Source organism: Staurois parvus, unplaced genomic scaffold (assembly GCF_062004578.1).
Source record: "Staurois parvus isolate SC_StPar_1 unplaced genomic scaffold, SC_StPar_1.0 ptg001773l, whole genome shotgun sequence".
Taxonomy (NCBI): Eukaryota; Metazoa; Chordata; class Amphibia; order Anura; family Ranidae; genus Staurois; species Staurois parvus.
The window spans coordinates 121,258-137,425 of NW_028319569.1; the positions used below are offsets into that span (position 1 = coordinate 121,258).

At 33.6% G+C, this 16,168-nt stretch overlaps 1 protein-coding gene across 2 annotated transcripts in view; it reads right to left on the reverse strand.

Moving 5' to 3' along the window:
* The window catches only part of NBEAL2 (neurobeachin like 2), a 135,498-nt gene that overhangs the window by 70,778 nt on the left and 48,552 nt on the right, over window positions 1–16,168 (reverse strand). For both annotated transcript variants that reach the window (XM_089663812.1, XM_089663811.1), the window contains exons 11-12: window positions 2,087–2,169; window positions 442–534 (exon numbers count right to left, since the gene is read on the reverse strand). In XM_089663812.1, coding sequence (XP_089519938.1) covers window positions 442–534; window positions 2,087–2,169 — 176 coding nt within the window. The remainder of the gene's footprint in view (window positions 1–441; window positions 535–2,086; window positions 2,170–16,168) is intronic.

Below are 16,168 nucleotides of genomic sequence, written 5' to 3' on the forward strand. Positions count from 1 at the left end.
ATGGACCTCTGGGGCCCGCTATTACACAGACGTCAATAATCTGGGGAACTCGTCTGCCCTGGAGCCCACTACCCCAGTGACACCAATGAATTTAGAAGGCATGCTTCCCCAGGGGGCCACAAGGTTTTGGAAGAATGTACCCAGCCCTGATCATATAATGGGTCACATCAGGGGCGGACTGACAACTCATGGGGCCTCCGGGCAATAGGGGATCATGGGGCCCCTGTGTCCTTGCCCACACTCAAAAAAGCCTATGAAAAAGGTACCAGGGGCCTACTGACCCCGGGCCCTAGGGCAGTGCCCGAGTTTCCAAATGATCAGTCCGCCTCTGGGTCACATCCAAAGCAAGGACGGGAAACAGGCATTAAAAATCGAACCAATCAAAGATATAGAAGAGAGAAGGATTGGATCCCACCCACAGAACCCGCCAGGGGGAGGTACCTTCACATCCCACGTGATGACCCGGTGACCAGTCAGCCTCCCGTCAAACGCATGGCTGGGCGACAGGTCGAGGCAGATATTATTTCTGGAAGCCTGAAAACAGAAACGAAAATTACAGAACAGATTAAAGGGAACATTCGGCTACAAAGGTCCACCTGTATCTCAGGGATGAAAATAAAAGAGGAAATCGGGGTGGTCTCTGAAAGCGGAGATAGAATATAAAAAAATAGCAGCGTGAGCTCTTTGCGCTGCTTCCCACCCATGTGAATATAGAATAAAACAGAATAGATAATAAAATTATAGAATAAAATAGAATACAAAAGGAATAGAAGAAAACTTGAAAAGAACAGAATAGACTACACTAAAACAGAATAAAACAGACTACACTAGAATAGAATAAAATAGAATAAAATAGACTAGAAAAGAAAAGACTAGTATACCAAAGACTAGAATAGCAAATAATAGAATAGAATGAATAAAACCATCTTCTGAAATTTAAATTGTAAAAACAGAATAAAACAGAACAGATAATAAAAGAACAGAAAAAAAAAAGAATAGAATAAAATAGAAAACAAAAGGAATAGAAGAAAACTTGAAAAGAACAGAATAGACTACACTAAAACAGAATAAAACAGACTACACTAGAATAGAATAAAATAGAATAAAATAGACTAGAAAAGAAAAGACTAGTATACCAAAGACTAGAATAGCAAATAATAGAATAGAATGAATAAAACCATCTTCTGAAATTTAAATTGTAAAAACAGAATAAAACAGAACAGATAATAAAAGAACAGAAAAAAAAAAGAATAGAATAAAATAGAAAACAAAAGGAATAGAAGAAAACTTGAAAAGAACAGAATAGACTACACTAAAACAGAATAAAATACACTACGCTAGAATAGACTAGAATAGAATACAATAGACTAGAATAGAATAAAATAGACTAGAATAGAATAGACTAGAATAGAATAAAATACAATAGAAAATAAAAGACTAGAACAGCAAATAATAGAATAGAATGAATATAACCATCTTCTGAGATTCAAATTGTAAAAATATAATAAAACTGAATAGATAAAAGAATAGAATAAAATAGAATACAAAAGGAATAGAAGAAAACTTGAAAAGAACAGAATAGACTACACTAAAACAGAATAAAACAGACTACACTAGAATAGAATAAAATAGACTAGAATAAAATAGAAAAAAAAGACTAGAATAGCAAATAATAGAATAGAATGAATATAGCCATCTTCCGGAATCCAAAACAGATTAGGAATAGACTAAAACAGAATAAAATAGAATAAAACAGCATAGAATAGTATAAAATAGAACTGAAAACAATGGAGAAGAGGAGAGGTCTTCTGAAATTCCAATAGAATAGAACGAGCTATTCTTTACAATGAATTCAGATCAATTCGATTATTTTCCGATTTGAGTTTGATTTTCATTGTGCATCTTGATGGGATGTAAAGGAATGACTTGCGTGGCTCCGCCCACGAGGAACGCTACGCAGTGATTCAGTTGGAGGGCTTTTTGATCCCTCGAGCCCCTCCCCCTCCCCCCCCCCATAACCTGGATACTTATGTTTATCAGCCTTAGGTGAGGAGAAGGTGTGGTCACAGGGCTCCGCCTCCCGTACCTGCGGAGTATAGAAGAGGAGGAGTTTGGCACCGAGCTCGGAGAAATCGTTGTCCTGGGTGAGCGGTGTCACGTAGTTCGGTCCTGCAGGAAGGAAGATGACAGGTCATTCTCTGGCAAAGAACAGCAACCAGAATAATAAACTCTTTAAATGTTCGTTGAAATGGTTCGGCCTGGTGAAGGTTGGATAACAGACTGGGAAGCCTCTCAGTGACACCCCACTCCAGCCCCCCCATAGAAGGTGTCACCCGTCACCTTTTTCCTGTTCCCCATCTTCAACATGCAGCACCATCATACACTACATAATACATGTTTTACACCTTCTGGCTATACAGAATAGAACAAAACAGAATAGAAAGGAAGAGAATAGAACAGAATAGAAAATAAAGGAATGGATTACAATAGAATGGAGCAGACGAGAATAGAAAATAAAATAGAATTTAAAGAATAGAACAGAAAACAAAAAAAAAAAATAGAATAGAAAATTAAGGAATAGAAGAGGATAGAAAATAAAGGAATAAAATAGAATTTAAAGAACAGAAAACAAAAAAAAAATGGAATAGAAAATAAAGGAATAGAATAGAAGAGGATAGAAAAAAATAATAAAATAGAATTTAAAGAACAGAAAATAAAAAAAAAATGGAATAGAAAATAAAGGAATAGAATAGATGAGGATAGAAAATAAAACATTAAAATAGAATTTAAAGAACAGAACATAAAATAAAAACAAATAGAATAGAAAATATAGAATAGAAGAGGATAGAAAATAAAATAGAAAATAATAGAATGGAAATAAGACAATAAAAGAAAACAATAAAATAGAAAAAAATAGAAAATAAAGGAATTGATTAGAATAGAAAAGAGCAGAAGAGAATAAAAAAATAAAAGAACAAAAATAGAATAGAATTTACAGAATAGAAAAGAAAATAAAGGAATAGAAGATAATAGAAAATAAAAAATAAACAAGAAAATAAAAGAATAGAATTGAGTAAAAAAGAATATAGTAGAAAATAAAGGAATATAATAGAATAGAGCAGAATGAAACAGAAGAGAATAGAAAAGAAAAATAATAATAAAAAAAAATAGTAAATAATACAATAGAATAGAAAAGAATTGAATAGAACAGAAAATAAAGGAAAATAGACTAAAACAGAATAGAAAACAAAGGAATAGAATAAAACAAAAATAAAATAGAAAATAAATAGAATATAAAATAAAGAAATAGATTAGAATAGAGCAGAACAGAACAGAAGAGACTAGAAAATAAAACAGAAAATAATAGAATAGAAAAAAATTTTAGAACAAAAAATAAAGGAAAATAGACTAAAACAGAATAGAAAACAAAGACATAGAATCAAGCAGAAGAGAATAGAAAATAAAATAACAAAATAGAATAGAATTTAAAGAATAGAACAGAAAAAAGAACAGAAAATAAAATAAAACAGAATTTAAAGAACAGAAAATAACAAAAATAAAATAGAAGAAAAGAATAGAATACAAAATAAAAAAATAGATTAAAATATAATACAGCAGAATAGAACTAGAAAAGAAAATACTAAAATAGAAAAGAAAAAGAAAAGAAAAAGAAAATAAAACAGAATAGAAAATTAAAAAAAAAATAGAAGGAATAGAATAGACTAAAACCGAATAAAAAATAAAGTAACAGACTAGAATAGAAAATAAAAATAAAACAGAAAAATAATAGAATAGAATAAACAGAATAGAAAAGAAAAAGGAATAGATGAGAATAAAATAGAGCAGAATAGAACAGAAGTGAATATAAAATAAAAGAATAAACGAGAATAGAACCGAATAGAAAAAAAAAAAGAAATAGAATAGAATAGACTAGAACAGAAAATAAAAGAATAAAAGAGAAAAGAATAGAACTGAATAGAAAAAAAAATAGAAAATTAAAAAAAGAATATAAATAGAATAGACTAGAAAATCAAAGCATAGAATAAAACAGAGTAGAAGAGTAAAGAACAGAATAGAATGAAATAGAATAACTATAGTGGTCTCTGTGATTTCAAAACAAATACACTAAAGAAATCCAAACTTGTGAAACAAATTTTCGTGATTTCCCCTCCTGCCCGCGTCTACTCTGCACCGGATGTTCCGGATGTTCGTCCTGACGGGTTCTCAAATAGCGGATGTGATGGAACGAAATCAGAAACGAAACATCTCTACCTCTGAATTCCATAGGATGTTGGTGGCCCCTAATCTATTGAGAGATCGATCCGAGTCCTGCCAGGGGCCCCTCCCACCTACCTCAGGTTCTCCTCTCTGGACCGGAGCTTTTGATTGGTTCTCGTTCACCGCGACGGTTTTCACGGAACAAGCACCAGCCAAATGTTCTCTGCCACGTTCCGCCATGGAACCAACCATTGCCCTCGGTGGACCGGTTGACCCAACTGGTGGCTGGGAGTGGTAGAAGGTGGCTCTCTGGTAGAACCAAGGTCCAATGGAAATCGGGAGGCCGGATAGAGGAGTCCCAGGACTGCCGATTCGTCTTCGGCCCCCCCCTCCCCCGGGATATATTTTCGGTTTGTCCCGTAGAATAGTCGGCTCGCCTTTGTTAATTCGTTTCTGTAAAAATAAAGCTTGAGCGTTTCAATTGGGTGTTGCCGCCTCCCTCTGGTTTTCGGCTCAGTAGGGCTTCCTAAGGGTTGTTGCAGCAGAAACTTCAGAGTCCTCCTAGTCAGACCAGGACGGTGAAGAGCCCACGGTGAGGAGGAGATGGTGAGGAGGAGATGGTGAGGAGCAGATGGTGAGGAGCAGATGGTGAGGAGCAGATGGTGAGGAGTCCACGGTGAGGAGCAGATGGTGAGGAGTCCACGGTGAGGAGCAGATGGTGAGGAGCCCACGGTGAGGAGGAGATGGTGAGGAGGAGATGGTGAGGAGTCCACGGTGAGGAGCAGATGGTGAGGAGCCCACGGTGAGGAGTCCACGGTGAGGAGCAGATTATTTATTTATTTATTTATTTATCGAGTTTATATAGCGCCAAAGGGTTTGCTCAGCGCTGTACAATAGAGGGGGGGACAATACATGAAACAGTACAGTAACATCAAACAGCACACAAGGGGTAAGAGGGCCCTACTCTTTCGAGCTTACAATCTAGGAGGGGGGGGGTAGAGGTACAGGAGGAAATTGCTGTGGGGGATGAAGTGGTAGGAGGAGGGAAGGGCAGCGGCTGTTAGGTGAGGGTGGGGTAGGCTTCCCTGAAGAGGTGGGTTTTCAGGGAGCGCCTGAAGGTGAGGAGGGAAGGTGACAGTCTGATGGATTGGGGTAGTGAGTTCCAGAGGATGGGGGAGGACCTGGAGAAGTCTTGCAGTCGTGCGTGGGAGGAGGAGACCAGGGAGCAAGATAGAAGGAGGTCCTGTGAGGAGCGAAGGGTACGGGTAGGGAGGTACTTGGGAATCAGGTCGGTGAGGTAGTCAGGGGCAGTGTTGTGAATGGCTTTGTAGGTCAGAGTGAGCAGTTTGAATTTAATGCGTTGGGCAATGGGGAGCCAGTGGAGGGAGAGACAGAGGGGGGTGGCAGAGGTGGAGCGGCTGGTGAGGTGGATGAGTCTGGCAGCTGAGTTCAGGATGGTCTGAAGCGGGGAGAGCCTGCACTGGGGTAGGCCGGTGAGGAGGGAGTTGCAGTAGTCAAGGCGTGAGATAATCAGGGAGTGAACGAGTAGTTTAGTGGTGTCTGGGGTAAGGAAGGAGCGTATTTGGAGCAGATGGTGAGGAGCCCACGGTGAGGAGGAGCCCACGGTGAGGAAGAGATGGTGAGGAGTCCACGGTGAGGAGCAGACGGTGAGGAGTCCATGGTGAGTTGGAGCCCACGGTGAGGAGGAGCCCACGGTGTCTGCATGGGAGGTCTGGATGACCAGCAGGGGGATGGGAATGGCTACTTGATATTAGAACTGAAGGTCTTCAATATTTCATCGACCATTAATGGACCACCGCCGTGGAGAAGACCATTAGATCGGGGGGGGGGGGCGGTATTATTAAAATCTTCTTTCAAAGACACTTTTGTTCCATTGGACACCATCATCCTTGGTGTCAATGGCAGTAATTATGCCCCATCGTTGGTGTCTGTGGGAGGAATCGTTCCTTCTTTTGTTAGGGAGATGATGATAATAATAAATGAATAAATAAATGTAAAATAAATACACAAATAAAAATAATCGTAAATAAATACTTATAATGAATTCATAATAATTAACCCATAACCTTAACCCTTCTAAAACCTAAAAAAGTTACAAAATAAATATTTTTTGGTATTATTGAATTTTTTTGTTCGGGTATTTATAATTTATCTTTATAATTACTACTATTAATATTAATAAATATTATTATAAAAATAAAATGTTTTATTTCTTTTTTTATGTTAACATTTATGCATATATTATTGTATTTTTTGTTAGGGTGTTTATTATTTTTATTACTATTAATAAATAATAATTATTTTATTTCATTTTTTTTATTTTATTTAACATTTATTTATGCATATATTATTGTATTTTTTGTTAGGGTGTTTATTATTTTTATTACTATTAATAAATAATAATATTTTTATTTCATTTTTTTATTTTATTTAACATTTATTTATGCATATATTATTGTATTTTTTGTTAGGGTGTTTATTATTTTTATTACTATTAATAAATAATAATATTTTTATTTCATTTTTTTTATTTTATTTAACATTTATTTATGCATATATTATTGTATTTTTTGTTAGGGTGTTTATTATTTTTATTACTATTAATAAATAATAATATTTTTATTTCATTTTTTTATTTTATTTAACATTTATTTATGCATATATTATTATGATATATTATAATAATAATAATATTAATGTTTATTATTAATAAATGTTTTCTTTTTTATTTTAACATTTATTTATGCATATATTATTGTATTTTTTGTTAGGGTGTTTATTATTACTATTAATATTAGAAAATATGAATAATAATGTTTTTATTATTATTATTATTATTATTATTATTAATAATAATAATAAATGTTTTGTTTCATATTTTTATTTTAACATTTATTTATGCATATATTACCATTTTTAAAAAAACTTTTTCATTTGAGCAGAAAAGCACGCAAAACGCACGTTAAAATGTGCAAAAGCGCGCAAAAACCCACCAGTTGCACACATTTGTTAGGGTGAGCATAATAATAATAAATAAATAAATGTAAATTAAATACACAAATAAAAGTAATCATAAATACTTTTAATAAATTAATAATTAACCCATAACCTTTAAAAAAAGTTACAAAATAATATTTTTTTTTATATTATTGTATTTTTTTGTTAGGGTGTTTATTATTTATATTATTACTATTAATTTTAATAAATAATAAATATTTTATTTCTTTTTTTTTTTAAGGTTAGGGGGTTATTTATTATTCATGATTTTTATGTGTACTTATTTTATTTATTTAATTCACATTTATTTATGCATATATTACCATTTTTTAAAAACATTTTCATTTGAGCAGAAAATCAAGCAAAACGCACATTAAAATGTGTGAAAGCATGCAAAAACATGCCAAGTGCGCAATTTTTTTAGGGTGATCATCATAATAATAAATGAAATAAAAGTAAAATAAATACATAAATAAAAATCATAAATACTGTAATAATAAATGCATAATAATAAACCCATAACCCTTAATTATTTTTTTGGTATTATTGTTGAATTTTGTTTGTTATGGGTGTTTATTTTTATTATTACTATTAATAATAAATAATATCGTATTTCTTTTTTTTAAGGTTAGGGGTTCTTTATTAATCATAATTTTTTTATTTATATGTGTATTTATTTTATTTCACATTTATGCATATATTACCATTTTTTAAAAGCAGAAAATCACGCAAAACGCAAGTTAAAATGTGTGAAAGCGCGCACAAACGCGCCAGTTGCACACGTTTGTTAGGGTGAACATAATAATAATAAATGAATAAATAAATGTAAAATAAATCTACAAATAAATAAAAATAATCAAATACTTGTAATAAATTAATAATTAATTATTGCGCGTAAAAAAAAACCCGCCAGTTGCACACGTTTGTTATGGTGATCATAATAAATAAATGTAAAATAAAATATAAAAATAATCATAAATACTTGTAATAATAAATTAATAATAATTAATCTATAACCTTAACCCCCAAACGCCTAAAAAAAAGTTATAAAATAATTATTTTTTGGTATTATTTTTTATTCGGGTATTTATTATTATTATTGTGAATAACAATATTTTATTTCATTTTTTTTTTTTTTTAAGGTTAGGGCTTAATTATTATTTATCAGGATTTTTTATTTATATGTGTATTTATTTTATTTATTTAACATTTATTTATTCATATATTACCATTTTTAAAAACATATTTTCATTTCAGCAGAACATCGTGCAAAACGTGCGTTAAAAAGCCCAAAAACCAGCCAATCGCGCATTTCTATTCCCTTCTATTCTATAACAATGCACCAAAAACGTGCAAATCTGCCCAAATTGAGCTGCAAAACTTTCTGGAGCTTCGGGTGACTTGGAGGGGAGATGTGAGCCGTCTCCGCAGTCATATCGTTTTTTTTCCCCCCCCCGAGCGTTTTGGGGCTTCGCGCTGTGAATGGGGCGAACATCCCGCGTCCGGAGCGTCAAGAAGTAAAACTAGGCGGGGTTAACCATCCTTGTCTTTCTAGAGAGTAAAGCTGCCTGTGGAGCCTGCTGAGCAAACGAGCAACCCGGCCAGGTGAACTCCGGGTCTGAAGGGGGATGTCATCTTATTGTGTCCATTGAGGCACACAGGAAGTCCTATGGCGCCATCTGGAGGTTCGTCCCCAAACTCCGCCTACAGTTTGTCGTGTCACCACACAGATCGGCAGATCTCATTGGTGGGAGTTCTGGATCCAGGATAAGGGTCCCAGTGCCTGGGGCAGAACCATTTCAGGGGTTCTACTTCAACCGCTTTCCAAGTCAAAAGGGGGCATCTGGTCCTTCTTGGTCCCAATTGTCTTCATTTCAGCCCAGACGGTCCACATGGAATCCACCCGGACTGTCATCTCCATCCATCACTTCAAGCCTCCATCCATGAGATCTGCACCGGAGGTCTACATCTGGGTCTAGATATTCCACCTGGAATCCACCAGCTCTGTCATCTCCATCCATTACATCTGCACAGGAGGTCTACATCCGGGTCTAGATATTCCACATGGAATCCCCCCCACCTGGTCTGTCATCTCCATCCATCACTTCAAGCCTCCATCCGTGAGATTTGCACTGAAGGTCTTCATCCGGGTCTAGATATTCCACATGGATGGAGATGACAGACCAGGTGGATTCCAGGTGGAATATCTAGACCCAGATATCCACCCGGTCTGTCATCTCCATCCATCGCTTCAAGCCTCCATCCATTCCATCTGCACTGGAGGTCTAGATATTCCACATGGAATCCATCCGGTCTGTCATCTCCATCCATCGCTTCAAGCCTCCATTCATTCCATCTGCACCGGAGGTCTACATCCAGGTCTAGATATTCCACATGGAATCCCCCCAGTCTGTCATCTCCATCCATCGTTTCAAGCCTCCATCCGTGAGATCTGCAATGAAGGTCTACATCTGAGTCTAGATATTCCACATGGAATCCACCCCATCCGATCTGTCATCTTCATCCATCGCTTCAAGCCTCCATCCGTGAGATCTGCATTGAAAGGTCTACATCCGGGTCTAGATATTCCACATGGATGGAGATGACAGACCTGGTGGGGTGGATTCCATGTGGAATATCTAGACCCGGATGTAGACCTTCAGTGCAGATCTCACGGATGGAGGCTTGAAGCGATGGATGGAGATGACAGACCTGGTGGGGTGGATTCCATGTGGAATATCTAGACCCGGATGTAGACCTTCAGTGCAGATCTCACGGATGGAGGCTTGAAACGATGGATGAAGATGACAGACTGGGGGGATTCCATGTGGAATATCTAGACCCGGATGTAGACCTTTCAATGCAGATCTCCTGGATGGAGGCTTGAAGCAATGGATGGAGATGACAGACCAGGTGGATTCCATCACTTCAAGCCTCCATCCAGAGATGTGCACAACGGAAAAATTACCGTAAATTTTGGATTCGTTTAGGTTAACAATTTCGTTTTGCCGCCCCCGACATGTTAGAGATTCGTTTTTGGATAATCGAATATTCGGATTCCTTCCCTATATCGGGGGATTTTCAAATCGAATCAAAATTTGAATTTTGGAAGATGACCATATTTGTTTCATTTTATTCTACTCTTATTCTTTTCAGTTCTATTCTGTTCTATTCTTTTTTTCTATTCGATTCTTTCATATTCCATTCAGTTTTATTCTATTATTTTATATTCTATTCTATCCCTTTATTTTCGATTCTATTGGTTTGCTCTATTCTGTTAGATGCTATTCTATCCTTTTATTTTAATCTCTTTCATTCTATTCTGTTTTATTTTATCCTTTTCTATTCTATTCTTTTCTTTTATTCAGTTCTATGCTTTCATTTTCTATTCTGTTTTATTCTATTATTTTATATTCTATTCCGGTTTCTTTTATTGTATTCTGTCATTTTATTTTATATTCTGTTCTGTTTTATTCTATTCCTCCGCATTCTTTTCTGTTCTATCCCTTTTTTTGCTATTCTATTGATTTGTTCTATTCTTTTAGATGCTATTCTATCCTTTTATTTACTATAGTTTTATTCTAATCGGTTTCATTCTATTCTGTTTTATTTTATCCTTTTCTATTCTATTCTTTTATTCAATTCTATGCTTTCATTTTCTATTCTGTTTTATTCTATTATTTAATATTCTATTCCGTTTTATTCTATTATTTTATATTCTATTCCGGTTTCTTTTATTGTATTCTGTCATTTTATTTTATATTCTATTCTGTTTTATTCTATTATTTTATATTCTATTCTGGTTTCTTTTATTGTATTCTGTCATTTTATTTTATATTCTGTTCTGTTTTATTCTATTCCTCCGCATTCTTTTCTGTTCTATCCCTTTTTTTTTGCTATTCTATTGATTTTTTTTATATCCTTTTAGATGCTATTCTATACTTTTATTTACTATAGTTTCATTCTAATTGGTTTCATTCTATTCTGTTTTATTTTATCCTTTTCTATTTTATTCTTTTATTCAATTCTATGCTTTCATTTTCTATTCTGGGGGGGCGGTATTATTAAAATCTTCTTTCAAAGACACTTTTGTTCCATTGGACACCATCATCCTTGGTGTCAATGGCAGTAATTATACCCCATCGTTGGTGTCGGTGGGAGGAATCGTTCCTTCTTTTGTTAGGGAGATGATGATAATAATAAATGAATAAATAAATGTAAAATAAATACACAAATAAAAATAATCGTAAATAAATACTTATAATGAATTCATAATAATTAACCCATAACCTTAACCCTTCTAAAACCTAAAAAAGTTACAAAATAAATATTTTTTGGTATTATTGAATTTTTTTGTTCGGGTATTTATAATTTATCTTTATAATTACTACTATTAATATTAATAAATATTATTATAAAAATAAAATGTTTTATTTCTTTTTTTATGTTAACATTTATGCATATATTATTGTATTTTTTGTTAGGGTGTTTATTATTTTTATTACTATTAATAAATAATAATATTTTTATTTCATTTTTTTTATTTTATTTAACATTTATTTATGCATATATTATTGTATTTTTTGTTAGGGTGTTTATTATTTTTATTACTATTAATAAATAATATTTTTATTTCATTTTTTTATTTTATTTAACATTTATTTATGCATATATTATTGTATTTTTTGTTAGGGTGTTTATTATTTTTATTACTATTAATAAATAATAATATTTTTATTTCATTTTTTTTATTTTATTTAACATTTATTTATGCATATATTATTGTATTTTTTGTTAGGGTGTTTATTATTTTTATTACTATTAATAAATAATATTTTTATTTCATTTTTTTATTTTATTTAACATTTATTTATGCATATATTATTGTATTTTTTGTTAGGGTGTTTATTATTTTTATTACTATTAATAAATAATAATATTTTTATTTCATTTTTTTATTTTATTTAACATTTATTTATGCATATATTATTATTATATATTATAATAATAATAATAATATTAATGTTTATTATTAATAAATGTTTTCTTTTTTATTTTAACATTTATTTATGCATATATTATTGTATTTTTTGTTAGGGTGTTTATTATTACTATTAATATTAGAAAATATGAATAATAATGTTTTTATTATTATTATTATTATTATTATTATTATTATTAATAATAATAATAAATGTTTTGTTTCATATTTTTATTTTAACATTTATTTATGCATATATTACCATTTTTAAAAAAACTTTTTCATTTGAGCAGAAAAGCACGCAAAACGCACGTTAAAATGTGCAAAAGCGCGCAAAAACCCACCAGTTGCACACATTTGTTAGGGTGAGCATAATAATAATAATAAATAAATAAATGTAAATTAAATACACAAATAAAAGTAATCATAAATACTTTTAATAAATGAATAATTAACCCATAACCTTTAAAAAAAGTTACAAAATAATAATTTTTTTTATAATATTGTATTTTTTTGTTAGGGTGTTTATTATTTATATTATTACTATTAATTTTAATAAATAATAAATATTTTATTTCTTTTTTTTTTTTAAGGTTAGGGGGTTATTTATTATTCATGATTTTTATGTGTACTTATTTTATTTATTTAATTCACATTTATTTATGCATATATTACCATTTTTTAAAAACATTTTCATTTGAGCAGAAAATCAAGCAAAACGCACATTAAAATGTGTGAAAGCGTGCAAAAACATGCCAAGTGCGCAATTTTTTTAGGGTGATCATCATAATAATAAATGAAATAAAAGTAAAATAAATACATAAATAAAAATCATAAATACTGTAATAATAAATGCATAATAATAAACCCATAACCCTTAATTATTTTTTTGGTATTATTGTTGAATTTTGTTTGTTATGGGTGTTTATTTTTATTATTACTATTAATAATAAATAATATCGTATTTCTTTTTTTTAAGGTTAGGGGTTCTTTATTAATCATAATTTTTTTATTTATATGTGTATTTATTTTATTTCACATTTATGCATATATTACCATTTTTTAAAAGCAGAAAATCACGCAAAACGCAAGTTAAAATGTGTGAAAGCGCGCACAAACGCGCCAGTTGCACGCGTTTGTTAGGGTGAACATAATAATAATAAATGAATAAATAAATGTAAAATAAATCTACAAATAAATAAAAATAATCAAATACTTGTAATAAATTAATAATTAATTATTGCGCGTAAAAAAAAACCCGCCAGTTGCACACGTTTGTTAGGGTGATCATAATAAATGAATAAATGAATGTAAAATAAAATATAAAAATAATCATAAATACTTCTAATAATAAATTAATAATAATTCATCTATAACCTTAACCCCCCAAACACCTAAAAAAAAGTTATAAAATAATTATTTTTTGGTATTATTTTTTATTCGGGTATTTATTATTATTATTGTGAATAACAATATTTTATTTCATTTTTTTTTTTAAGGTTAGGGCTTAATTATTATTTATCAGGATTTTTTATTTATATGTGTATTTATTTTATTTATTTAACATTTATTTATTCATATATTACCATTTTTAAAAACATATTTTCATTTCAGCAGAACATCGTGCAAAACGTGCGTTAAAAAGCCCAAAAACCAGCCAATCGCGCATTTCTATTCCCTTCTATTCTATAACAATGCACCAAAAACGTGCAAATCTGCCCAAATTGAGCTGCAAAACTTTCTGGAGCTTCGGGTGACTTGGAGGGGAGATGTGAGCCGTCTCCGCAGTCATATCGGTTTTTTTCCCCCCGAGCGTTTTGGAGCTTCTCGCTGTGAATGGGGCGAACATCCCGCGTCCGGCGTGTCAAGAAGTAAAACTAGGCGGGGTTAACTATCCTTGTCTTTCTAGAGAGTAAAGCTGCCTGTGGAGCCTGCTGAGCAAACGAGCAACCCGGCCAGGTGAACTCCGGGTCTGAAGGGGGATGTCATCTTATTGTGTCCATTGAGGCACACAGGAAGTCCTATGGCGCCATCTGGAGGTTCGTCCCCAAACTCCGCCTACAGTTTATCGTGTCACCACACAGATGGGCAGATCTCATTGGTGGGAGTTCTGGATCCAGGATAAGGGTCCCAGTGCCTGGGGCAGAACCATTTCAGGGGTTCTACTTCAACCGCTTTCCAAGTCAAAAGGGGGCATCTGGTCCTTCTTGGTCCCAATTGTCTTCATTTCAGCCCAGACGGTCCACATGGAATCCACCCGGACTGTCATCTCCATCCATCACTTCAAGCCTCCATCCATGAGATCTGCACCGGAGGTCTACATCTGGGTCTAGATATTCCACCTGGAATCCACCAGCTCTGTCATCTCCATCCATTACATCTGCACAGGAGGTCTACATCCGGGTCTAGATATTCCACATGGAATCCCCCCCACCTGGTCTGTCATCTCCATCCATCACTTCAAGCCTCCATCCGTGAGATTTGCACTGAAGGTCTTCATCCGGGTCTAGATATTCCACATGGATGGAGATGACAGACCAGGTGGATTCCAGGTGGAATATCTAGACCCAGATATCCACCCGGTCTGTCATCTCCATCCATCGCTTCAAGCCTCCATCCATTCCATCTGCACTGGAGGTCTAGATATTCCTCATGGAATCCATCCGGTCTGTCATCTCCATCCATCGCTTCAAGCCTCCATCCATTCCATCTGCACTGGAGGTCTAGATATTCCACATGGAATCCATCCGGTCTGTCATCTCCATCCATCGCTTCAAGCCTCCATTCATTCCATCTGCACCGGAGGTCTACATCCAGGTCTAGATATTCCACATGGAATCCCCCCAGTCTGTCATCTCCATCCATCGTTTCAAGCCTCCATCCGTGAGATCTGCAATGAAGGTCTACATCTGAGTCTAGATATTCCACATGGAATCCACCCCATCCGATCTGTCATCTTCATCCATCGCTTCAAGCCTCCATCCGTGAGATCTGCATTGAAAGGTCTACATCCGGGTCTAGATATTCCACATGGATGGAGATGACAGACCTGGTGGGGTGGATTCCATGTGGAATATCTAGACCCAGATGTAGACCTTCAGTGCAGATCTCACGGATGGAGGCTTGAAGCGATGGATGGAGATGACAGACCTGGTGGGGTGGATTCCATGTGGAATATCTAGACCCGGATGTAGACCTTCAGTGCAGATCTCACGGATGGAGGCTTGAAGCGATGGATGAAGATGACAGACTGGGGGGATTCCATGTGGAATATCTAAACCCGGATGTAGACCTTTCAATGCAGATCTCCTGGATGGAGGCTTGAAGCAATGGATGGAGATGACAGACCAGGTGGATTCCATCACTTCAAGCCTCCATCCAGAGATGTGCACAACGGAAAAATTACCGTAAATTTTGGATTCGTTTAGGTTAACAATTTCGTTTTGCCGCCTCCGACATGTTAGAGATTCGTTTTTGGATAATCGAATATTCGGATTCCTTCCCTATATCGGGGGATTTTCAAATCGAATCAAAATTTGAATTTTGGAAGATGACCATATTTGTTTCATTTTATTCTACTCTTATTCTTTTCAGTTCTATTCTGTTCTATTCTTTTTTTCTATTCGATTCTTTCATATTCCATTCAGTTTTATTCTATTATTTTATATTCTATTCTATCCCTTTATTTTCGATTCTATTGGTTTGCTCTATTCTGTTAGATGCTATTCTATCCTTTTATTTTAATCTCTTTCATTCTATTCTGTTTTATTTTATCCTTTTCTATTCTATTCTTTTCTTTTATTCAGTTCTATGCTTTCATTTTCTATTCTGTTTTATTCTATTATTTTATATTCTATTCCGGTTTCTTTTATTGTATTCTGTCATTTTATTTTATATTCTGTTCTGTTTTATTCTATTCCTCCGCATTCTTTTCTGTTCTATCCCTTTTTT